Genomic DNA, 26,347 nt, shown 5'->3' with positions numbered 1-26,347 from the left:
GGCGGGGGCCGCCCCGGCAGCGCATCCCCGCCCGCACCCGCGGCCGGGCTGGGCAGCCGTGGGCGGCGGCAGCCCGGGCAGTGCCGCCCGGCAGCGGGGCGGGGAGCGGGGGAGGTGGGGGCGAGGGCGGCTCTCACTCCTGAACTCTCCTCTCTTCCCTCCCTCTCGGTACCCCCGCCTCCGACCTTCGCCGCTGCCGGCCGGGATCGCCTCTTGCACCGGCCCGTCCTCTGAGAAGTGGCGAGGGGGCCCGGCCATGGAGACCCTCGTGCGCCCTGGGGCCAGCAAACCCCCCACTGGGTAAGCTCCCGCCGGGACCCGGGCCGGACCGGCCGCCGCTCCTCTCCACGGGCGGGAGCGGCTCCGGACGGCGACAGCGGCCGTGCTGGCCGGCGGGCCGCGGTGCCTTCCCTTCGTCCCGCCTGTCTCGCTTCCCTCTGGGCGCCGAGCTCGGAGCGGCGCGCAGGTGTCGGCGGCCGGCCCGCTCGGAGCACAGCCCTGGGACGGAGGGGGCACGGCGGGGAGCGGGGGTCGGCAGGGCGGTGAGCTCGGGCGCAAAAAGGTCAGGAGCAGGAGAAAGTGCCTGTTTCGCCTTTGCCCCGCGGGAGGGGCGCCTCGGGCCGGCTGCCGGCGCCGCCCCTCCGGCTGCGAGACCGGAGAGCTGGTTCGGTTCGGGGCTTGTTCCCTTCGGGGGTGGTTCGGAGCGGCCCTGCGGTCCGAAGGGCAGCCGCTGCTTGTAGCTCCCGACCCGGGCCACCGGGGCTGGCAGGGACACTGGCAGGGAGGGAGCCGGGGCCGCGGCGGGGCTCGGGGCGGACCCGTCCGGCGGAGGGTCCGGGGAGCCCCCGCGGCCGCACAGGTTCTCACCCATACACCCGTCTGCCCCAGTGCTAGGACGCAGCTGCCAAAAGCTTTTGAAAGGTTTATTCAGCCGTCCTAGACGTGGGTCTCAGCCCCACCGCACGGCCGCGGCATAGGAAGGAAGAGCAACGCCAACCGCGAATTAAGAGTGCCCAAAATTGTCCGAGGTTGGTGGAAGACCGCGGTGACTACTCCCAGTGCCTCCTGCCTTTGGTGACAAGCACCGCTCTCGCAGCACTATTGCTAAGTAGCGGTCAGCCCAAGTGCAGACCGCGGGAGGGTTAGGGGTTTTTCAGGAGAACAGACAAGTAGAAGATATGCCAGCAGTGGAATTTATTAGTCTGTTAATTAAACGACGAGAGCAGCAGCACGATGAGGTCCTAAGTGATCTCTTTTGTCAGAGCAAAAGCTGGGCAAGTTTTAAGAGCTGTCTGTCTGCTCGCTGCAATTTACTGCTCTACTTCACACTGTACAGGCTGAAAGAGACTGTGATTGCTTCAGCAGTTTTTTTAATTTTTAGTTCTAATGTTTATATCATAAACTTATTTTCAAAAAAGTAGGAAATAGCTCTAAAGTATGTGCTATGGGCTACAGTAGTTTTGTTCAGTTTCGTTTCCTTAGTTTGTGTTTAATAGGAAACCTTGTAGTGTACACAGAAAGTAGTATAGGGAGCAGTGAGTGAAGAAAAGATGCCATTGCTAGTGCTGTGGTAATGAAACTGTGTGCCATGTTTCTTAGACTTACAGAGTAGGACATATCTGTAAATAAAATGCTTAGTTCCAGCTGAAATTGAGCCTGTTTGATCGTGACCTTTTAGGCTAATCTTCCAGGAAGAGTGGTAGATGGAAGGTGCATCTCCTCTCTATTTAGTTGATTTAACAGTATAGCTGCTTTCTAAAATCCTATGGAGAGGAGATCTGTGGTGCCAATTTACATGTGTGCTTTGAAGAGTAATTTAGATGCAGTGCTGACTAAAAATCTGTCTTGATTGCTAGGTGTCCAAAGATTCATTTAAAAAAAAAATAATTTACAATGGTAACACATGTCATTGATGCATCTCAGAGAGGACCAGTGGGGCCTGGGGGCGTTTCTGAATAAAACTCCATAATCCTTTTGTGACCAGTTTCATCTGTGTAAACTTGTCCACAGCCAGATTCAGAAATCACATGCATGAACAGAAGTTACAGTAACTGCATTAACTTCAGTCATATTGCTCCTGACATGGCTCAAGAAGATGAATCCAATGGTAGGGTGCCGATGCACTTGTGATATTGTATAACAAAGTGTGTGGGTGCTAATCTGTTCATGTGGAAGCTGATGGCAGCACTGTCATGTGCACCAAGAGGTGAATGCCTGTTTTATCTGAGCTCATTTCAGCCTTGAATTACTTTGTGTTGCCTTTTCTTGCAAGTCAGACCTTCCCAGACAGGATGTGTCTGTGCTGTTAGCAGGGGACTTCACTGAACGGTTCATAATTCCCTCAGTTGCTATCATCCATATTGGACACTAGTGGATGTTTGATCCCTAATCAGATTTTACTTGCTCAGGGATGAAATCTGTTGAGGTCAGGAAAATGCAACAAGAGCACAGCTTTGTCCTTTTTGGTTTCCATATGAATGAACTGCATGTGTGGAGTGTGGCTGAGGACCTCTGGCTGTTAAGGCCGTCGTGACAGAAATACCTTCCTTTCATGGCAGAAGACGTGCTATACACATTTCCAGCTTATTGATTGGCTTAGCTTGCAGTTATGAAAGGGAGGTTAAAATGACTGTAGCTTCAAAATTTTTGACAAAATTTAGACAAAGCTGTTTTGTCCCTATGTAAATCATTAACAGCAACATTGTGACCCTCCCTTGTTAAACAGTGAACAAATTTATTGTATCATTTTGTGCAGGGTAGAGCAGTTCTGCTGTGTGCTTACACAGACAAATGGATTGTGTGTGTTCCATGGCACAGTTCCCTAAGAATTACATATTTAAATGAAGGATACTGTTGAGTTTTTTGTTTGTTTTTGTTTTGTTTTGTTTTGTTTTAAATGGCAAAGAAAAAAACCTGCAATTTGTGCTCCTGTTGCTGGGTTTTTTCCAATTTTTCAGTTTCAAAAAAGTTTGCACATTTCAGAACCAATAATGTTATTATCACTGAATGCTAGACATGAGTTTTTTAGAAGCTTTGCCAAGTACATAATGCTTTATTTAATGAACATTTATTTTGGTTTATGAAAGTGAATTTAAGACAGACAGCCAGTAGAAAAAGTAGAAATGACAATTTACTCTGTGATTATGCAATGGATACTAAAAGACAAATACATTTCTTTAGTATCTTTCTGTTAGTATCTGCCCTTGTTTCATTAGGGAGAACAGAGAGAATCTTCTGTGGGTGTTTCAGTTGGTTTCTTTTTTGACCATAATTTGGCATGACAGACATACACTGGTCATAAATGGCACTGCAAGCTCAAGGATCCATTCTGTTCTGCTGTGTTAGGAGCCCTGCAAAAGAGCAGAGCATCTTCCCTGGCCACTGAAGGCCTCTCCATCTCCAACAGAAGCCAGCAGTTTGTGGATACATCTTCATGCCTGTGTCTGAGTACAGAAAAGCTTCCTCTAGAGTCTGGCAAATGTGAGGAAAGCCTCTATATTCAACTGGATGTATGAGTGTTTTCTTTAAGTAGGATCTTTATTTTCTGCACTTCAACTTCCTTTGCTATCTCACAGGTCTTATGGTACTAAAAAATACAGGCACATCTTAGCACATCTACTTTAGAGCGCCTTCTCTGCTGGATTGAAGTGTCCCTGGAAGTCAGATATGGATGTGAAACATTAGTAATGTTTACATGCAGAACTGGGGAAAGAAAACTCCCAGCTACAGAGCAAGTTGCACATCTCAACTTGTTGAAAGTTTTTCTTATTATTTTATAACTACTACACATAGTTAAGCATGTTACTTTGTGAAACTGCACAACCAGCTTAAAAAAATATATTGTGTTTAGGGTTTTATTTTGTTGTCTAGAAAAGCCTGGAGAGCACTGTTGTGCACAGAACATCTCTTAGTCTATGTAACACAAGTTATATCATACTCTAGCTCATCTCCAGGTGTTGCACAATTTAGGGTAAAAAGAAACAACATGTAATTAGTTTTTAATTGGAAAATGGAGCAATTTGTATATGTTTTCTATGTTTTGTATTTACATGAGATTTCTGTGTAATGTGCAAAGTGGTGGATGGCAAAGGGCAATGATTGCAACCAGAGATGTAGAGTAGCAGTGTGGTAAAATCGCAGAGTGGTTTGGTTTGAAAGGGACCATAAAGATCATCTCATTCCAGCTCTCCTGCCAGGCAGGGACGCGTTCCACTAGACCAGGTTGCTCAAAGTCCCATCCAGTTTGGCCTTGAACACTGACAGGGATGGGACATGCACAGCTTCTCTGGTCAACCTGTTCTACTGTCTTACCACATGGCAAAAAATTTCTTCCTAATATCTCATCTAAACCTCCTTTCTTTTAGCTTAAAGCCATATTCCCTTGTTCTATCCCTGCATGTTAGTAACTTTCAAGATTGCTGCCTTGACCAGTTGCAAAACTGACACTTTTGCTTTTGGCATTGGCCTTCACATTGTTTCATTATTTGTATCTGGACCACTCCTGCAGAATTCAGTCGATTCGCTACAATGCACTTCTTACGTGTCCACCAGAGACAGGGAGCTTCCCTGTGATGCATTTTCCTAGCACCACAGTCAACATTAACCCTGTCTTCCTCTCAGTCTGCGTCCAAAGTATTTCTTTCTGTGTCAGTGGAGATACATCACATTAAATAAAACTCTGGTAGTAATGACAGAAAAATTGTGCTTGCTATTGCATAGAATGAAACAGGGTAATTTTTTCTGTGTTTGGCACCTCCATATTAATGTAACTGTTGAGCTAATATACTGTAACAGATTTGTATTTTCAGTTATGACTAATATCTCAGGATTGCTGAAGATAAGGATACTAATTGTAAGGGTAAGCCAAATGGCAAGATAAATGCAATGCAATCCAGTCCTGACAGCTGTTCTTTCTGAAGTCCAAATTCCTATTTCTCATATCTTATTTTTCCTTTTTCCCCCTATTTTCCTTTCTTTCAGAATCTGCCAGAGTAGAGAATGAAGGTGTTATAAAACCTCTTTCATTTCTGTACTGTCTAGAATATTCAGGATTTGTTTTGATTTTCCCCATCTCCCAGTTGTCTCTCATTATTTTGTTCCTATGGAATCTTTTATATTTTTTCATCTCGCTGTTTTATGCCGCTCCTGCCACTGTTACATGAAACTGAACCTCCTCTTTCTTACTGTCACCTCTCTTAGCTGCTGTTCATGTTCTTTCCCTTGTAATTTCAGATTCATTTTTCTTCAGGTTTTGCTCCTGTAAATTTACATCTTGGTCAAATTGCTAGTCTTCATGGAATCATTTCAGTGTTCTGCAGGAACATTTTGGTAGGACAGATTTTACTTACCACCCCATCTGGCCTGGCTACACCAGTAACAGTGAGTTTCAGGAGGCTGCACTGGAGAAGGGGGTGTTAATTACAGTATTAAGTGCTCTCCGGGGTACACCTTCAGAAGGTGCTGACCTTTAAAGAAAAACAATTTCCTAAATATTTATATTGAAGTCAGTTCAATAAATACATGGCTGCTTTGTGTGTAGTTAATCTTGCTGGAGAAGTGGTAAATTTCTTTTTGCCAAGTAATTCAGATCCCATTGCATGCTTATGGCCAGAATGAAAGAATTTTTTTTCCCTTCAAAGGAATGTGACTTCTCTTGAATACGTGTATTTATTCTTAATCATCTGTCCTTATGTAGACTTCTGTTGTCACAGACTTGAATTATCTCACAAGCATTTATGAAGACTTCAATATTCATTTGGCTTAAAGAAATACATGTAGAAGACTCCATATTATTTATATAGGTAGAAGTGTGAACACATTCACATGACCAGCTCCAAAAGCAGCCAGGAGGCCTGTGACAGAGTTAGGGAAGTACCTCACTTCTCCTGAATCGCAATTCAGTGCCTTAACAAGTGTTCCCCTGTGTCTGGGCTTTAGCTACTCTGTTAGCATCAGCAAACACTTGATTTTCTGGCAACGACTGTGTTCTGTATACTGCAGCTCTTTGTGTTGCTCTGACATTGTGATTTCCATGAAAATTGACAGTTTTCACACTTTAATGCTGCTTCTAAGAGAATGACGGGCCTTTAGAAATTGTTTTTTCCATAGTGGGTTAAGCCAGTTTATGCATGAGAAACTGGGAATTGGAAAAGACTTACAATCCGTGTTTCCAGCTAAAATTATGATTTAAGGATCATTTAGAAATAGCTGCATTTCCAGGTCATGGAAATTACAACCCTTATTAAGGTACAAATCCTCTTAATATAGAGAGTGTTTCCAGAGCTGTAAGTTGCCCAGTGAGCCAGTCTGCTTATCATTAAATAACTCATGCTGGGAATAGTGTATTGTTGTCATAGTTTCAGCATGAGAGTGTCAGCGATGAGGCAGGGACTGGACCCATGCTAAGGAGCAAGTCACAAAGCTTTGTGGCATGGCTGTGCTCTGAGGGCACTGATGCACAGCATCTCATATCCACTTTTGTCCCCTCATACCAGAAACCATGTCTTTTCAGTTTATTAATCCCTCAGCTAATAAGCTTGCCTCAGGTGCTGTGCATTTGGGCAGAGGTGTTGTAATAACCAGAGAAAGGGGAAAAATGGATTGGGGATGGTTTTTCTATGTTCTTTTTTTCTTACTGTAGCTTCCAGATTCAGAGTGTTTATGGGACCATAAAATTAATTTCTTATTCCTATGCATTCAACATGATATTTGTATGTTAAGCTGTGTTTGTGTGTTCCTTGGCATGTGTTGTATGTAAGAGAGTTGTCAGTCTCCTTTACAGTTTCAGTGGTGAAATATGAGTTACAAAGCTTTCTCTAGTAGTCAAAAAATGATGCAACATGGGTACAGTATTTTTTGGGCATGGTGAACATCATTAAAGGTGGGAAAGGTAGGAAAGGTGGAAATGACGTGGTGCAGTCTGGCCTGAGGTACTTGCAGATGTGCAGTAGACAGACTGCATTTTTGGGTTTGGTTCTGTGTTCTTTAGTGTCTTGCTTTCATTAAATATGGTTGACCTGTGCATAAGTATTCAAGGCTGGACTATGAGCTTTTCTGCCTCTTTCTCTCTCACTGTTGCTGTGGTGTATGCAAAGTGGAACAGCTCAGCAAAGTGTGATGGAGAATCCCTCACCTAAGTAATCATCAACCAGGTAATTAGGGAAGTCTCTTACAGAAAACCCATGGTCAAGGATCTACTTGACAAAGGAAGGGCTGAGGGTTAAACTTGCAGTAGCTTTTACTACACCAAATTGCTAGGACCACTCTGCAGCCTGGAGTCCTCCTTTTTCCTTTGAGTGAGAAGCCAGACAGATGTGAGCCTCAGTATTCCTGAAGCCATTATTTTGTAGTTGGTGTTTCTATAGCAAGCTCTTACTAGTGACTCAAAGGCTAGAGAAAATATGGTCTACCTCAGCTGCACTGGTGTTGTGCTAACAGTGAAAACTTCTTTTGTTCAAAAAAATAAACAGGTAACATGCAAAATCATCCCTCTGACATGGAGCTTGAGCAAGAAAATTACATTTTATATTATCAGTGATCTAAATATAGCCATACTGTAAGGTTCCAACAGCAAGTACCAATCCAAAAGTACTTAATCAGATAAGTGTTACTTTACGTTTTCACCAAGAGTGACTAACAATCAGTGTGATTCTCTGTTTGCCATGCCTACTTTCCTTTCCTGTGTGTTAGGCTCTCTTTATATAAATGCATGCTGATCTCATTGACTGTTACTGGGGTGTTATTGTGAAGTGGAGCTAAAACTGTTGGTTTTCAGTAAACAGGGGTTATTGACATTGTTTTGTTTTTTGGTTTTGGTTTTGTTTTTTTTTTGAAGCCCACACAAACAGATTTAAAATGGATAACATTAGTGGTTGATGAGATTCTTTCTGAATTTTTAAATGTTGTTTTAATAAACATTCTTGTTACCATTCAAAGTAAGATGATATAAAACCTCTTTATATTACTGCTTTCTCGGTAATATTTCAGTGGCTTGGTTAGACTAAAGAACAGTAAAATTCAAGGGCCTGAGTACAAACGCACCATTGATGATCAGTTGTTGCCATCTCCAAAGTCTGACAGTCATTCTTGTTAGTCTGCTGGTCCTCATTTCTCTGAGAAGCATGGTCCTTGGTTTTTTTGCAGGGGAGGGGGGAAATATTTCTCCTTTGTATTTGTGTTGCGTGATGCCAGGAGATGGTGTGGTGGTGGCTTGAAGCCGGAGTTTGTCATCTGAGGTTGGGTGGAGGTCCCCATGCTGTAGTATATGTAAATCCACCAGTTATAGAATCATCTCAGTCAAGGCCAACATCTCCAGGGACATAAGAGGAAAGTTCTGTTTAAGATTATCTAGATGGCTTGTTTTAAAAGCTCATTTCTTCCTTCTTGCCCCATGCATCCTACAGTGGGCATTCCTCATTGCTTACCCTGGAGATTCATTAGGTGCTATGACAGCAGTTTTCTGATGTAAGAGAAAATTAACTAATAAATTCTACTTGAACCCTTTAAAACACTCATCTTTTGTTGGGTAGAGTTACTTTGTTTATGATAACAAGTTTTTCTCTGCATTAGTAAATTCCAAAAGATAAATAAAAACTCCAAGTTACTTTGTAGAATAAACATATTATTTCTTTTTTTTTTTCTTACTCCTGTGCTTAGATGATTTTCTTTTCTGCGCTTTTTATGTTTGAGGTCATTATCTTGCATAGGCAGCAAAAATACCTCCTAGATAAATACATCAAGTGTGGCATGTCTTCTCTTACTGTGCATAGAACATATATTTTCCCCCGTTTTTGTCTGAGTTTGCCAGGAGGGGAGTCTCCAAAATCAATAAACAGTTTCAGACAAATGGAAAGAAAAAATGTTTTCTGTGCTTTACTTCAATATCTGCACCCGTGGCACTGCTTTATTTCTGAACGTCTCAGCAGTGGTTCAGGGTGTTGAGGAGGCACTATCTTGGTACAAATCCAGATTCCTTCTGTTTCTTTTTGTGGTATTGAGTTTGGTTTTCTTTTTCTTTTTTTTTTTTTTTTCTTTTGAATAACTCCTCATGGTACTTTTGGAACCAAGCCTATTCTTTTATGGATAATAAATAATTACTGCTGGTTTCCCTGGGGGTACAGCTCACGTTTCAGTGTCAACACAGCTTTCTCTGCTTTAAGGGGGCTGGTTGTGTTGCTTGTGGTCGTTCTGAGGAACGCTTACTGCTAGGACAGAGCTTTCTTCTTGGGAAGGAAGCCAGCCTTTGGCTTGTGCCATGATTAAAATCTTGGTACTGTGACACCTTCAGGTGCTCCTAAGACTGACTCTCCCAACTGATTAAATACAGCAACAGTTAGGTAAGACCATGTTGCTAAACTGACGGTGTTGTAATTAACACAGTTATTTATTTTTGTTGCTTTTAATTACCTGTTTCTTTTCCTCTGTGAACTGAAGAGTCACTTGGTCATGTCACAGCAACACAGAGCAGCATCATATGGTAAAATAATGTTACAATGCCAGATGTGCATTACCTTGTGCTTTCTGAGACATTCAGTCTTTTTGCTGTCTTATTTTATATGGCTTAAGATCTGTTGTGCAGCTTCATTCCCTGGGTAGTGACTTGTTCTGAGGGGGACCAGCTGGGGCCATTGTCCACTTAGTGAGTCCACAACCCTTCGTTTTTCCAGGGAAGATGCACATTGTCCAACAGTGGGCTGTGTGTGGGAGTAGACTTAGCTGAGCCCAGACTGACATAGGCATGGTAGGAGCAACCAGAGTGTGTCAGAAAGTCATTCTCCACCTCCATCATGTCTTTTGTAACCCAGAAGCTATTTTTATTCCCACTCTTACACTAGCAAGTCAAGGATTGCTGTCTTCTGATCAAGTCTATTGTTCTGAAATATAATGCATTAGTGTGGAATTGCTTCTTCTTATTAAACCTAGTTTTTCTGTTGTGAGACAAACACAGACATATCCATGTGTGATGAACAGAGGGTCCAGGATCAAACTTAAAATTGAAAGAAATCACCTTTTACATGAGTCATTACCTAACAGAATTTTATCTTAATTTCAGAGATTTGTGGATTTTCTAAATTACTTGTGTAGGTAGGAGAAGGATAAAAATTTACACTGCAGTTTTAAACAATAAATTTAATTGGCTGTTTTTTTCCCTTCACCTCAAGTCCTATGGATTGTACCAACTTTGTAAAACAGTTCAGAAAAGACTACTTAAGCACAGCTCTGTTGATGACTAAACCATGTCATGACATGGTGTCAGTAAAGATGCTGACAGTAAAGTGACAACAGTAAAGTTGCTTTCCTTCCTAACTTCCTATCAAATACTTGAATTCCCCTTCCCCAGCTTTTACATGGATTTGTAAGAAAGAAGAGAATACCTTCCTGAAAGAGCAATTAGTTATTCTGCAACAAATATTTACTCTTCTGGAGAAGATTGATTATAGTTGTGGTGTAGAATTCTTTCGGAAGAAGATGAATTGTGAATTTTGGAACTATTTGCTATCAGTGGGTGCAAGCTGTTCTTTGATTTCTTTACTTTTAGTAGCTCTATTTGTCTCAGGTGATTTTAGCATGTGATACCAGGATCAAAATACAGGGCCTTCCCTCTCCTGACTCAGATGTAGTATTTCTTTCTATTTTTTTGTAACATTTACTATCTTCCAGCCCCATATAAGACAAACCAGGAATTTAATTTTTTTTCTTAGAAGCACTTTTGTTTTTTCATTTTTCCCACTTTAAATTTTTGTTAAGGCTGTTAGTGTAGTATTGTGCAAAATGACAGTCTGTCTGTCCCCACAGTCTACTGGACTCTGTTGGGACAGAGTTGGAGCATCCACTTGTACTCGCCAGAGAATGAAGAGCAGCAAAAGCACTGGCTAATAGTTTTATGCTAAATTGGAAATGGGACTTTGATCAGCTGCTCTGAAGCAGCATGAATTTATTTGACCTGTTCAGCATGGAGGAGACTGGGTATGGCTATTCTCCCATTGCCTTAATATTCACGTTTTGAACTGAAGAGTCCTTTGGGTTTGGTCTTGCTCTGCTTCATTTGCCAGGCTGAGGTGTGCAAATCCCAAGCAGCTTGGCTGAAGCTCTGGATCTGCTCCTGCTTTAGACAGGTATAAGAGGGACCAATGTGGTCTTCAGTTGGGCAGATCAGGGAAATACTTGTGGATGCACACGGATTTTGGTGCTTTACAGGGGTTCAAGTTTATGTTTTATATTACAGTAACAAAATTTGGTATCTCATTATAAAAGGAGGAGGTATTTTAGGTAAAGATGGGTGAGTGCAGTCTGCGTGTTCCTTCTGTAGTTGATTTTATTGACATGATGGTAAACTTCAAAGTGCCATCTTTTCATCAGTATTCTACAGCTAAAGACCCCTTGGACACTAACAGTATATTGTTCATACTGGTTAAGGATACAGAGGTCACTTGTTTCTGTTCTCGCTTATGTTTTTTGCAAGATCAGATATTGCTTATATTTTTTTTATAAAGCCTACAGCTTGTCTTTCCATTGCACCAGTCTTATTTATGAGTTCTGCTCAAGTATACAGTTGTTTGTTGTTTATTACTGAGTATTCTCAAATTAGCCATAGTTATTTTGGAATGAAATCTCTTTGCATTCAAGTGGTTAAATACCACACTTTCTCCTATAAAAAATGAGATCCAGGTCTACTGGAAAATACTTTACACAGATAAAACTGCCTGAAGTATAAAACCTGTTTATACAGATACCATGGATTTCTTGCCATAAAAAGCACCGTAAATTCCCCGTGCTGCTTCATTTTCATAAGGAGTTACTTGAAAAGAAATATTGCTTGCAGTGAGTTGCCAATTATTTATATACTAATTTGCTACCTGAGAATAATTTCAGATTTTTAAATTCAGTTTGGTATTGAAGTGATAGAGAGGAAAAAATGTCTGAAACTACTTCATACTTTACAGTTTAGCTTAAATTTACTTAGAAAGAAACTGAAAATATTGATTTATTATTTTTGAAAATTTTATTTTGTTTCTTTTTTTAAGGGCATGAGTTTATCTTTTAATTAAAGTGGTGTATCTGTAAAGAGTTTTGAGTATTTTTTTATGTAAATTACCACTCACCTGTATTGTTACAGGACAAACAACTCAGTGCTGTATATAGAATATTAAGCTGTTGTGTAAGTAGTGTCTGTGTGCAAAACTTTGGTGCCAGATTGAATAGGAGGCTACATACAATGGCTGGGAGAAGAGAGTCCTGTTCTGCCATCATTTGAGAGGACATGCATGGCAGCCTGCAGTAGAGATCAACCCTTCAAGCAAGGTACCCATCCAGACAGTTGATGAGGGGAAATATATTCCCTTGCTTCTCTTTTAAAGGATACCATTGCTGTGTATAGGAAAAAAAAAAAAGGAATCAGTGGCATTTGGCTGTACTATAGGGATGCAGTTAAGAGACTAAAAATAGTATTGCTTTATCTTCCATCACTGAGACAGTTTTTCTTACAAAATTTGGGGAACTAAGTGAATTGGAGACGTCATGTTACTTTTGTGCCTGTTGAGGTACCTGTGATTTATTCCGTAATGCTTATCAGAAAAGACCTCATTTTTTCAGAATTCAATTGTGTGGGTGTAGAGAGGTCCACACAGGAAGCTGTTTTGGAGGCTTCTTTGTGTGACATTTGTGAATAGTACCTGTAGAACTCCTTGGGAGTGATGTGAGGAAGGATTAGGCTGCAGATGCTCCTGCACAGCTCTAGTCTTGCATGCATGCAGCTGGTCTGGGCAGCAAACCTTCTTAACCATAGGTAGCACAATGGACAGCAAGCACGTGGCTTACTGCTTGTAGAAAGAAACAGATTTTTCTTTTATCCTGCTGGTTTGGTATGCTCTCTTGGCATTTAAAAGGAAATGTGTGATTATTTTAGGAATCTTTGAAAATGGCAGTGTATCTCTGAATTAATGTATTCATATTTCTCACTGAGTTGCAGATGGAAAACTGTGATTTGGGCAACATATGTTGATTAATACTGGAAATAAATGCTACCCTGTGGGACCTTGCTTCTGGAGCCAGCATGTCCACTGAGTCGTACAGCTGTGCTGGTCTTTCCAGAATTGTTCTGCAATCTATTTACTTCAAACAAATGTTGCAGTCATGGATGGATTTATGGGGATAATGATCTGACAGACCATGCAAGCTTATAGATTATAAAATTTTCTGTACACAGGGAAACCATGTGTTTACCAATTAAACTCTCCTTATATAGAGAGGAGGGGTACTGCTGTGTTCCTCAAAATACATGTGGAAGATAAGAGGTGAGGAAAATAATTTTTCTTGCTGCACAGTAGGGTGCAGTCGTGTTGACACCTGATGCAGACGCAGAACTGCCCAAAATTCTCTATTGTATGGCTTATATAGCACAGTCAGCATGTTTCTGTGGTTTGGCATTGTTGCCTGCAGATTTCACAAGTGGTGGAGTTCGATCTGCATGTTTTTTTTTAATTGTCAGAAAGTACGTGTATGTTCCTGGGAGCTCAGGGTTAGTAGGTCTCACTTGGAAAAACACTAGGAAAAAAATGAAACTGTCCCTTGTTAGTGAAGTCTATTCTTCCTGGCTTTTTATTAATTCTTTCTGGCAGGTTTCTAATTTTGTGGCATGACAGAAGAGGAGAACTGCATCCTTAAATTTGTATCTGGAGTAAAGATATTGTTGCTTGGGGCTGCATAATATAAGCATTGGAAGTTTTCTTTGCCACGGCTTGTCATCTGACAGCCACGTTCTGCTTGGTCTTGTGCTCCTTGGTCCTTTCAGGTCTCATCTGCAAGCCTATATCTCACAGCAGAGCTCTGATTCCCCACACTTGGAGCAGCATTTTGGTTTTCTAAAATTGTCCTTACAATGACAGTGGGCCAGAAAGTCACAAACTGAGCAGGGCACAGCAGGGCTTATATAAGGAAAGTTTTCGAAGGAAGTTTTTGAAGTCCACAGCTACATAAATTGCTTTTATCAAGCTACTTGTTTGCTTTAATTTTTTTTTTCCTTGACACCTTTTAGTTCTCTCTGCTGTCGTTTTTCACCAAGCATTACTGTCCTGCAGAAGAAAAAAGGGAAAAAATGTTATTTATGAAATAGCAAGTTAAATTGTGGAGGCATAGTAATGGTCATAAAGTTTTACATGTTTAGTTATAAATTTTACAACCAGTGTGTTATAAGAAACAGATACACCCTATTGATTTATGCTTATAGGTAGGATATAGGCAGGAATAGAATTAGCATTTTTTTCTCACTTAATCTAATTCCAGCTGATTTCAAGCTCAGACAATACCAATGTATTGCCTACTTTTTACCTTTGTAATTACATAAAACCGATAACAAGCCATATGAACTCTGCAAACAGATCTAAATCAATTCATTTATTATGTCTGAATATGTCTCTCTGATTAGATCAGTCTGTAATTCACAATGTGCTGTCTTTATTACTTTTTACATAAAGAAATATATTGTAATAGAACAGTATAACAATGAACGCTTAAATGAGAGAACTGAGTACGTAAAAATGTACTTATTTTTTACAGTGAAAATCTGTTCCCTTCTTAATAGCATTTAATTCTTCATTCCATTATTTTTTCCATCACAAAGGGAAATTTGCATGTACATTGTCAAAATGTGACAAAATATGTATGTACAGATTGAATAGACAGAGTTCTATTGCTGCAGTACTTCAGTATATTACCTTTTTCACCCCATCTCAAAGCTTCCTAATAATCTAAACAAGTGACTGTTGTGTAACTTTACGATATGGTTATATAAGTCAGGAAGTCGAGTTTTAATAATGAAATCAAATGCAATATACAAACAGCAGGGACCTTTTTATCTACAAAACCAACTTAGTCTTGAGTGAAAGTTCAGAACTTTATTGCTGGCAGTTTGCTTTCAGCTTTGCTGGAAAATTAATGTTTTAATGACTGAATCCAGTTTTGAAAAAAGTACCCTTGTGAAAATATGAGATTTTTCACTTTATACAGCAAAAATACCTATCATAGCTCTAAAATTTTTTCTTCTAAGTGAAAAAATTCTAGTTTAAATAAAGTGCAGCAAGTTGAATTTTAGGCAAGTGGGGGTGGGGGTTAAATTTTTTTTTTCTTACAGATAAAGTTTTATAGCTTTTTTCCCTCTTTCAAATTTTCCTTGAAATAACCAAATCAAAAAGACTTTTGTTTCATGAAACATGCTTTTGATTAAGTTGATTGGGTTTTATTTACCTACTTAATCTGAACCATGCTTCTTCCTTATCATGTAAAGTCGCTTACTGTTGCTAAATATACCCACGTATTTTAAAGAAGCAAAGCTGTGCGTGAGTACGACCCATTCAGAGCGGGGTTGCAGGGTAGGGAGGGACCTGCTGGTAACCCGAGAGCACAAGCAGATGCTAAATTAGCAGCTGGATCGTTAGTAATGAGTCCACAAGTGTCTGCTGGGAAATGATCTTCTTTGGGCGCATGTAGCGTGGGTGTGTGGGCTATTCAGAGTTTCTAGCATCTAGTTGCTCTTTACCCATGACTCAAAGGAAAGTCATGGAGCCATGGGGATTTTTATTTTTGAAGCGACTGGCAACTTGTTTTTTATTGAAAGTACAGGCTGCATCTATAAATTGTCATTATTATGCACCATTTTCTACTAGGACATGCAATTCGAAAATAATTGGAAGGGCAAGGAGATTGCTGGCAGTATTTAGTTACAAAGTGAAAACCACAAAAGATCAGTGAAAAAGCAAATAACATTATAAGGGCCAGGGTTACATTCATTTTCACCTTTAATATAAACAGGTATCAACCCTTAACTGTAGTCAGAAATTGTTGAGATTAAAACTGGATGGGACTCTAGAATGTGACCACGGACTATCAGATGATGTGATTTAAGTGGTAGCCAAGCAGGAAAATCCAAATAAAAGATCATGAGGAAAAAGGTAAGAGATCTGTAAGACAAGTGCCAAGGAGTCTGGCTTTACTTCATATTGAAAATCAATGAATTTCTTTATATCTTAAGCTAATGATTATGTAAATATGTGCTTTTCAGGTCACCATTTCTCCATATTGAAGAGCATGTTTAAGTTAGTTTTTTATAAGCTTATCAATTTGGTGAGGATGATTCAATTTTGTAGTATAAACAGATACAAAAATGATACAGATAGGTAGAAACATGATATATGCATATCATGGTCCTAACGTCACCGAAAAGTTTTGGGATTTTTTTTGGTTGTTGTTGTTGATTGGAGGAAAAAGCCTCATTTTGGAAGGGGAACAAGCCTTCCAACTGACAAGTGTTATTCTGCATACTAGTGACAGCCTTATCATGGGCATAAAGTGAGTTTGTGGTGTTTTGAGGCAGTGACTATGATCTAATCCCCCAATAAAAACTAAACAAAAAAATCCCCAGATAGACCCCTTCCAGACTCATGTCTGGATGCCCACGCAGCAGTGATTTAACATATGAAGGTGTTGTGTCCTACTCAGTTATCCTCCTCTGGTAATTCCACTCCAGTATCAGGTCTGACTGAAGGTCAGTCAAAAGTTAAGGCTTTGGGGCTGGCAGTGAGGTTTTCAGTTAGGTGTTAGGAAGGCTCGGAAACATGATTCTAATGGAAGGCCCTCTCTAGACACAAACTTCTTGGCTATTTCGGTGAGGGATGCACAGATCAGGTCTACAGACCTGACTTTCTTTTTCTGGGAAAGGATGAAGAAGAAACATTCTAACAGCTGTTTTCATTTGAGAATCCTTTTCTGCTCAACAGCCCAGCAACTAGACTAGATCTTTCCTCCTTTTTTTTCCGAAGAGTTATGCATCTGTGTGAAAGACAGGGAACAAGTTACAGTCAGTGCGGTTTTGTGTGAGTACCAAAGCGCCCTCCCCCAACCCCCAAAAAAGCATAGACGGTTTTGGATTGCGTAGTGGCTATCTATATTAGCCTAAATATGGAAAAATACGGAATTCATATAAATTCTCAGAAAAAGACAGATATATTGCTTGTATTTGCATGTGTGTATGTATACAGACATTACATTATCAAGTTTTAATTGACATCTTAATGCCTTGGTAGAATAGTGGATATGTGTGAAAACCATATAATGTTACCCAGTTCCAAGTACAAGCATGGGGGTGGGTTTATTTTGGGAAAAGGAAAAACAGAGGTTACTCTCTGGTAGCTTTTTTTCAGGGAAATTAAGGAGTGTGATTCTTTAGTTGCCTTTTGGCAAGGAATTGCTTTTCCATCTTTGTACACAAGTGTAATTTAGCATTAATGGAAAAACAGAGTAGTTTGGTGTAAATCCTCTAGACAGTACATCCCATTCTAGTCGGGATTTAAAAATGTTCTGCTGCATAGCTGATGTGTTGGTTGAGATTGCTGTTGCATAGCAGCTGGGATGGAAGAGAGTTAGGCAGTTCTTTGTGATCACCAGGCAAAGAGCAGCTACAGGTTTGGTGTTTGGAATATTTTTTAATTTTTAAAAAATCTCTTACGTAATGTAACACATTCTTAAAAGAAATTAGTTCCTCCCCTATACAGCGGTTTACTGTGAGCCTTTGTCACTAGCAAAGTCACTAACTTGTCTAACAATTATGTTCTCTTTATAAACAGGTTCTTTATATTCAGAACCTATTTGGTCTAGTTCTCCTCAACTTGTTTGTACTGGTGTGCCTCATTTTCTAGTGCTTCCTGATAGCCTGGGTGATGTGTGGTAATGACAACATGAATGATCTGCAAAGCTTCAGATAACTCTCCTGTAATTTTGAGGCAGAGTCCTGTCCATAGGATGTATAGGAAAGAAAGCAGCCATAAGCTTCACTCTTTGCTAGTGTATGTAATTAAAAATCAGGAGTATTTCAATCTAAACTGGTGATTTTTGAGACAAGTAGCCACTGTTTTTTTGTGAGAAGTGAACCTTTAATGCAGTATTTAACCATAAATTGTGTAGTAATTTTTAAAAAGGCCAATAAACACAGAGAAAATATTTATTTTTAAAATAAATAAATTATATTGTTTATATTATTAATATTAATATTATTAATATTAAATAAACTTAATATCTGTGGGGATTGTGGGAACTAGTCTGGAAGGGATAACCTGTCTGAGGCTTTGGTCTCCAACCCTGAGCTGGCATTGTGTACAAGAGCCAGTGAGGTCTGTTAAGGAGTCTGCAGAACAACAGTTTTTAAGATCATATAGGCATGACCTTAAACAGCATTTGGAATTAAATTGTTTACTTAGGTGTATGCATATTCTGTAAAATGTTGTGTCCTTTGAAACTGTGGTTAAAACAGACTCTACTTCTGAAGTGGCTGATTGAAGTAAAGTATCTTTTTGGATTTCTATGTAAAGACCTGGAGGCTGCTTCAGTGCAGCATCTTCTGGGAAAGAGGCAGCCCAGAAATCATTGCAAATGTGTGGTTCAGTGCCTCCTATATCCTTATTCTAGTCCCTTTGCTGCTACTGAACCTAAAATACCTCAGGCACAAGTCCCTTGAAAAACTTTATTTGTACATCCAAACTTTATATATATATCAGTCTTCCTTTTTTTATTTTTTTCAGCAAACCATTTGTGTTGGATTTGCAGTGGGAATTATCTTCCCTTAGTGTATGGCCTAACATACCCTTATAAAACTTCCTTGCAGATGAGAAGTACTAGACACAGAAGTGCAGTCAGTTCACATCCCTGTGACAGGTAAATTCTACAAATGAAGGTGCAACTGCAGGTATCCCAAGTGTGTGAAGTCAGGTGCTGTATGGAGAATACCTTCCTGTGTCCGTGTTGCATCTTGCTTGTTGTGAATATGGCATGGGTGATGCAGTCACACAGTTCTGTGACTGCAATGCTAAATTAAAATACAACAAATACCAAGCAAGATTCAGTCCAGTCCAGCACTGCTACAAAAAAAGGAGAAACAGTTTCTCACTGCATGTCAGAATCTCTGAGTTTGAGATCTGTTTGGGTTTTCATGACATAGGACAAAGAGCCTTGGTGAGGAGGAGGGATATAAAGAAGTGCTTGTTAAAAGGTGTTGTACGCCTTCTATCTGTACGGGAGGCCCTGCAGATAGCTCCTCCTTAACGACGTTCCACTGCGCGTTTTAACACAGGTCAAGTACCATGGAGCCTTTCTCCTCCTCCTCGCCTGCTCCCGTCAATGCATTTCATACCCTGTCAACTCTGCCTTTTCCAGTGTGTTTCTCCCGCTGCCTACACCTACCTCTCAAGCCTCTGTCCCACTTGTGCTGAGCTGTGTTTGTCAGGCTGCACCTTGCCAATCCACTGCTTTGACTCGGCTGTCGTATAGGAAGGCCCATTTCTGCTGGCTCCTGACCACTTGGCCAGGTCACATGTGTGTCTGTGCTGAGCAGGCAGGTGTAAAAAGAGTCTGATTCTGTGTGCTGAATTATTCTTGGCCAAAGTGTTTCAAAGATAACACAGGTGTTCCCTCTTATAAACCCACTTCAGAGGGGAGGGCGTGAGCAGGTTTAAAAGAAACAGGGCATAAGCAAGGCAAATCCTGTGCATTTCTGTGGCATTGGGATCCTATGAAACCTGACCAGAAGAGGTGCATTGATTCATGTTGTGTAAGCTGAGGTTTGGCTCTAAAAGAGAATTCCTTTTTCCTTTTTTCTTTTTTTTTTTTTTTTTTTTTTTTTCCTGGGTGTGGGGGAAGGTAACAGTGGGGGCATTTTCCTTTCATATCCTTGCTGACTGCATACAGAGGAGCTGTTGTAATTTAGTTACCAGGACTCACTGATGATCAGCTGTAAATATAAATCCAAGATCAAGAAAAGCAAAACAGGGCTCTGGTCACTCTACGGAAATTGTTTCTCCTTTATTGCCCTAGGAGGATAAATGAAGGAGGCAAGACACTTAGCAGTTTAAATTAAGCTGCTGTTTGGAGTGATTTTACACAAAACCCTCCCTAGGCAGATCTCATGGTGTGCTATATCTATCTGAAAATAAAAATATTATTACAGAGTGAGTGTCATAAATATACAACTTCATGCAGGTCGTCCTGGAAAATAAAGGTGACACACATACCTGGATTTTATAATTGAAGAGACATGTAGTGATACACTGAAGGTAACAAGAGAAGGAAATCTGTCTTTCTACTTTTTCACTCACGGTTCAGTTGTAATTTTCAGCTTTCGGATTTCTGCTGCTTTTTGTGCCAGTTTCTGTGGCAGATAGATGGGTACAGATGCTGACTTGCAGATTTCTGTTGAAATAAAGTGGTGAAGGCATGAAGGGAGGAGTTCAAAAGCAGGCTGCTGCTTGTAACAACGCATGTGCCTTGAACATCTTAGGTCCTCAAAGTATGTGGAATTTTGATTCAATCCTCTGACTGGAAAGGATAGTTAAAAGCAGAGATTTTACAGGTAGTGTCACTTGACAGTTTTGATTTGATGGGACGTGAAAGGAGATGGATAGCTTGCACTAGAGACTGTATGCTATAACAAAACAGAGAGGTAATTTTTGCCCAGTGTCTCTTGTTGACACTGCTACGAAAAGCTAGGGATTTTATTTTTTTAATCTTTTTATGAGGCAACATAAATACCTTTTCTGTAACCTGTCTTATATATGAACAGTTTTCACTTCAAAAAAAAAACAAAGTACATGTTCTGTGTGTTTAGTAATGTATGATATTGAGTTGACTGTCCTTAATGCCAAATTTTCATCCTGAAATACCAAAGTCCAGATTATCTTTGAGATTGTGACAGCTGGGGACCATTAACTTTATACAGAAGCACAAACTTTGGGAGCGTTTCGAAAGTGTCAGTTTTCTCTATTTAGTCTTGAGACCAAACTGATAATGGGGATGGAATGTGGAGCTCATTTCCAAGGATTAAATCAGACTAATAGGAGCAAGGTTACTTTGCCCATAGCAGAATATCAGTGTCTATTCTGCTGTAAATTTATAATGATATACCATATATTTTAAACATACTTCAGAGGGATTCCTTTTTGGCTCTCAGCAATACCTCATTCATTACCTCATTATGATCTGGGAATCCTCCTTTTAGCATATGGTGTCCTTAGCTGCTTGCATGTGCTTCACTTGCTATGTGTTTTCTTGTTGAATTCACAATCCAACAGCTGTTACTATGAAAAAGCAATTACTGCCTTTTATTTTTAATGAATACTGCAACATGCCAACAAAGTTCTTGAGTTTTCAAGAACATTGTCTCATGCTGGACAGATGTCAGACCCCTTCCATTAGCCAGTATTTTAGCCCCTCTGCTAGTGCAATGTCTAAGGTTTCTTAAATGCAAGATATAGCAATAGAATAAGAAAGAGTAGTTTGTTTTAGGATATTCCTGAGTGCAGAAAGTGTTAATGTGCATGTTTTTTTCTCCTTATTTGTAGCTCATATTCAAACTTGAGTATTCACTTAGTTTTTTGTCCTAGTAGTTGGCATCAGATAGAGAGATTGTGAGAAATCATGGAATATTATACTGATTGTATCAGGCCAACCACTGGCAACGCCAGGATGTTCTGCTCATCTAGAACAGAACAGAAAAGGAGTTCAGGGTATCTAGTCAAGAATTAAACAGAGATGAATAAATTGATGTGATGAAAAAAAACCTTCTTTTCTAAAAACCTGTATGAAGTTGTATATTTATGACATTTATCCTATAAAAGTATTTTTATTTTCAGGTAGATATAGTACATCATCTGATCTACCTAGGGAGGGGTTTGTGTGAAATCACTCCAAATTGCAGTTTAATTCAATTGATGTGAGGAAAAACTGATGTGAGGAAAACAGCCACTGCTTTGGGATCTCTGGATCAAGCTGTAGAATGACTGAGTTAATAGTAAGCATTTTTCTGTCAAGAAGTTGAATATGCCTAAGGCATCTGGTTTTATTCCATCAATTTATTATTTTCTGCAACATGATGCATAGTCCCTCTATAATGACTGTAAAAAACCTGCTTTCACTTTTCTTTCTTGCTCCAAAATGGGATACTGTAGAATATTTATAGTATATGCAACAGGAGTAGAGACAGTGGTCCTTTTTTTTTTTCTGTTGCAGACAATGCCTTACTTGTGATACTGAAGATTAGCTTTCAATGAAGATTAGCTTTCAACAGATTACTGAAAAAAAAGAACAGAAACACTGGGTATCTGGCAGTACTAAATCTCTCTGCAGACCCTTTTCAGCTGGAAAGCATGGCCCTTTAGACAGCCTTTGGATAGGTCTGGGTAGAATGTTACTGGCAGTCTTAAAAAGTAATTAAAAACATTAGTGAGTTGTTTTAAACTGAGGGCTGAGTTGCAGAATGACAGATTTCTGAGTATTAACTAATGGAAATATCTGTAGGTTAGGTTCAGAAAAACCCAACTCTGAATCCCTGTGCATGCACAAAGCAGCAAATCTAGCAGTTCATATGTCTAATTCTTCCAGCAGCCCTGCTGTTGCTTTTTGGAGAGAGTAGGCATTTGCTCCCTGCTCTTTTTAATTTCTAAACAACTTCCTTTCATGTTATAAACAGTCATGAATTTTGCTGAAAATGTAAAATGTTTCTCCTTATTATGACACAGGTAATTACTAGAAGTAAAATGTGATGAGAGTGGTTCAGGAGCAATGAATAGTGTAAAAAAATGACCTTTTTCAGAAGAAGGGGTGTATATCCTCTTTCTTGTTTCCCAACTGGATTTAGGCTTTTTCATCCTTTTATCAGTATTTTAGCTTTGTAGTACTCCAATTTTTAAGCATACCTTCTTGCCAACAGTTGCCAAGATAGGATCAATCTGGCAGGCCATGTCCTTCTCCTTTTGTTTATTTCTTTCATTTTTATTTTCTTTGTTTCTGCAAGTTAATTTTCTCCCTCTCTCTTTTTTTTTTTTACCCAGTTTGTACAAATATGGCTTTCACATTCGTTCTGTTTCTCCTGATGCCTTCCACCCTGAAGATGCAATTAATGTGCTACTGTTCTGTCCCAGGCTAAATTTTACAAGAGTAACATTACTGCTGTTGTTTCTTGGATTTACTGTAAAATCAGGAAACGATCATGAGAAATCATCTACTCCTTTCCATTTTCTAAGTTAAAATAAAACACTATAAGTACTTGTAATATGTATCTGCTTACGTTTTTAAATAACAGACACTTTTTGCTCTATTGGTGTAATGGTAAGTGGAAACAGTTTAAAATCTCCATGCCTTGTCCATGGTTTTCTTTCATAAATTTTGTGTGAGTGGTTTTTTTAATAGAAAAATATAAAAGTTCTCACTTTCACTGATAGTTTGCCAAACAGACATTGCTCAGAAATAAACTTTGGCAATAGTATATGTATGTTAAAGACATCTTGGAAGCAGGTTATTTCATTGGTTAAGGAAGGGTTATCCCTCTAATGTAATGGACAGTGCTGATTTGCACACCAAGGGAATAAAACATTTATCAGTTTTATTTCTCTAAGGATTGTTACAAAATCAGGCAGACAGTTGTTCCCCCAGGCCCCCGGTTAGCCCAGACGCCTTTTGTGATTCGATTAAGTTCATTCTCTGATGATGCCGTAATTAGCACAGTTTTGCCAGGGGAAAGGGGATTTCTCTTTTGGCTCCTGTATTTGTTTTCCATCGTGAACAATAAGGAGGCAAGAGCTAAAAATAGTGTTTAAAAGCACTATTTAAAAAGGTAGTCGGAGCGTCCCCTCTGACACGCCGGAATAGCGCGGGGCGTGGGCAGCTGCGGCCGGGCTGAGCTCAGGTTAAGGGAAGGGAGGAGGCGGAGGAGGAGGAGGGAGGCTCCGGCCGCCGCGGGAAGCAGAGCTCCCCCGGGCGGCGCCTGGGCCTCTCTGCCCTCCGCTGCTCCTCTGCTCCTTCGCTGAGCCCTGCGGGCAAACTTCCGACCTTGTTCATTCCCTAAAAATACCGGCATCAGCAAACAAACGTTTAATATCGATGTGAAAAAGGACCTTGTCGGAATCCAGGACATCCCTCTGGGTGCCCTGCATGGCCCGAGCTGCTGGCAGGGGGCTCTGAGACCCTGGCATGCAGCCAAAGACACGTGGGGTTTTGATCTTAGCCCATGGAGCAAATTACCAACTCTTTATGAAGAATTACAAGCCACACACAAAAGTTTAGGTATTGTAGTAGAAGCAGTCGTAAAGTGAAAGGAAGGATTTTTGAGTGCTGTACAGGGGGGTTTTAAGCCTTGTACGCAGGGGTCCAAGTTTTGTACATGGGGGTCAGGGGTTCTAAGATGGAGGGATTTGGGTGTGCCCTGTCCTCTTTCTTTCTCCTTCCTAGCCTCCATGTCTTTGGTGATGTTGGCACTCACAGATTGGTTTAGAGTAGAAAGTCACTATTCAATATAGATAATAGGCATTAGGGAAAAAGTATAAACATCTAAATGTAATGTATGATATAAAAGATGGCACCAGCCCCCTGGGAGGTCAGTGTGCCTTCGTCTGACCTGCTGAACGGGCTGCAGCAGTTCAGGAGAAGAATCATTTAGATAACCCACAATAAACAACCTTGAGACCGGACAACAGAAGACTACTGAGTCTTTCTTTGAAGGCACGGGTTGGAGAAGAGACTTTTCCATCTTTTGGGGTCACCCCAATCCGGGGCTGAAACCCCACAGACCTTTTTTTTTTTTTTCCCCTCCCGTTCCCCCCCCCCCCTCCCCCCAAGAGAAACATAACAGGTTTTAAAGATTCGAAAACAGAAGCGATGGTGTAGACTGAGCATTAAAGAGGGGTGGATGGAGCTCCTCCCCTGTGAAGACTTGGCAGAGACGAATTGGGGTTGTTTAGCCTACGGAAGAGATGGCTCCAGGGAGACCTTATAGCACCTTCAGTACTTAAAGAGGGTTTACATGAGATCTGGAGAGGGACTTTTTACAAGGTCATGTAGTCATAGTGCAAGGAGGAATAGATTCAAACTGAAAAAAAGTACGTTTAGATTGGATATTAGGAAAAATTCTTTGCTGTGGGAGTGATGAGGCACTGGAACAGGTTGCCCAAAGAAGTTATGAAGTTATGAATGCCCCATCCCAGAAAGCGTTCACGGCAAGGCTGGATGGAGCTCTGAGCAACCTGGTTTAGTGGAAGGTGTTCTTGCCCATTGCAGGAGTGTTGGAAGAATCCTAGAATCATCAGGTTTGGAAGAGACCTTCAAGCTCAGTCAATCCAGCTGTCCACCCAGTCCTATTGCTGTAACCCCTAAACCACATTACCCAGCACCAGAACCAGGCACTTCTTGAACACCTGCAGGGACAGAGACTCCATCACCTCCCTGGGCAACCTATTCCAATGCCGGACCACCCTAACAATGAATCTTTAATTTTAATCTCTCCTGTCTCATTTAAGGCCATTTCCTCTTTTCTTTTTTCTGTAGTCATGGCAGAAGATATGAAGACTATCTTTAAGGTCCCTTCCAACTCTAAACCATTCTATGTTTCTACCTGAGAATAATTTAAATAGATCTATATTTCTTATTTTACATGCCCATTTTTCACACATATTTATTATAATTTATTATTGTTAATTATTATAATTATTATAATTAATTATTATAATTTATTTTACACACCCATTTTACCAACAGGTGGCCACAGCAAATGATCAGGAAGCTCTTGAACTCAAAGTTGTGTTCACACCACTGTAGTTTTCAAAAAAGGGTGTCAAGGTGTGAGCAGAAGAAAGTCTGCAACAATTCAGATGCCTTGCTAATAGTGACAGGTATCTCTATGACATGAGTTGCTTGTTTACCTTTTTTTTGAAAGTGTGATGTTTTTGAAAATCCTACATTTACTAGGACTGTTAGAATTTGGCTAATTTGTCACTTTGCTTTTAAGACCGTTGCTGCTAATGTAATGTGTGTGAAAAGTTAGTATTTTAATGATTGCAATCCTTGGCCTCACTGGCATGTATTGGGTAACAAGGCGATTGAAAACCTGAAGTAAAAATGCAGGGTTGAGGTTTTGTGTTTCAGACTACACAGAGCTTGTCTGCCACCATCCATATGTGTTGCTGCATCCCTGTGTGGTGATACTGTAAGAGGAAGCTGCGGTTGCTTTGCTTCAGCACTTGACATTGAAGGAGCATTCCCTGAGCTGGATTTAAGAAACTGCTGTTGATTTCTTTAAATATTTGATTTTACTGGGTGCTTTTGTGGTTTATTTTATCTTTGTATTTCACTGATTTTTTGTGAGTTCATTTTAATTAAAGAAGTGGTCTAGCTTGTTTAAATAGTAGACTTTCAAAGTGTGATTGAAGTTTCTTCTGGTGTACTGCCAGCCAAAGCTGCAGGACAAAGGTAAGGCTGAAGTGCTCTTGCCAAAACCTGAGGCAGCACGTGATCCCATGTTGCTGGCCGTACGACAAGGAAT

At 40.3% G+C, this 26,347-nt stretch overlaps 1 protein-coding gene across 8 annotated transcripts in view; it reads left to right on the top strand.

Annotated features, from left to right (window-relative positions):
* The window catches only part of COBL (cordon-bleu WH2 repeat protein), a 203,364-nt gene that overhangs the window by 47,043 nt on the left and 129,974 nt on the right, over window positions 1–26,347 (top strand). For 6 of the 8 annotated variants that reach the window (XM_038129022.1, XM_038129017.1, XM_038129021.1 and 3 more), the window contains exon 1: window positions 1–300. The exons of 1 other annotated variant lie outside the window; for it this stretch is intronic. In XM_038129022.1, the coding sequence (XP_037984950.1) occupies window positions 257–300 (44 nt within the window). In that variant the 5' untranslated portion in view covers window positions 1–256. The remainder of the gene's footprint in view (window positions 301–26,347) is intronic. One more of the 8 variants, XM_038129015.1, reaches the window with a different exon arrangement.

Source organism: Motacilla alba, chromosome 2, assembly GCF_015832195.1.
Source record: "Motacilla alba alba isolate MOTALB_02 chromosome 2, Motacilla_alba_V1.0_pri, whole genome shotgun sequence".
NCBI lineage: Eukaryota > Metazoa > Chordata > Aves > Passeriformes > Motacillidae > Motacilla > Motacilla alba.
The sequence above is the reverse complement of the archived record's forward strand: the minus strand, read 5'-3'. Positions and strand labels throughout refer to the sequence as shown.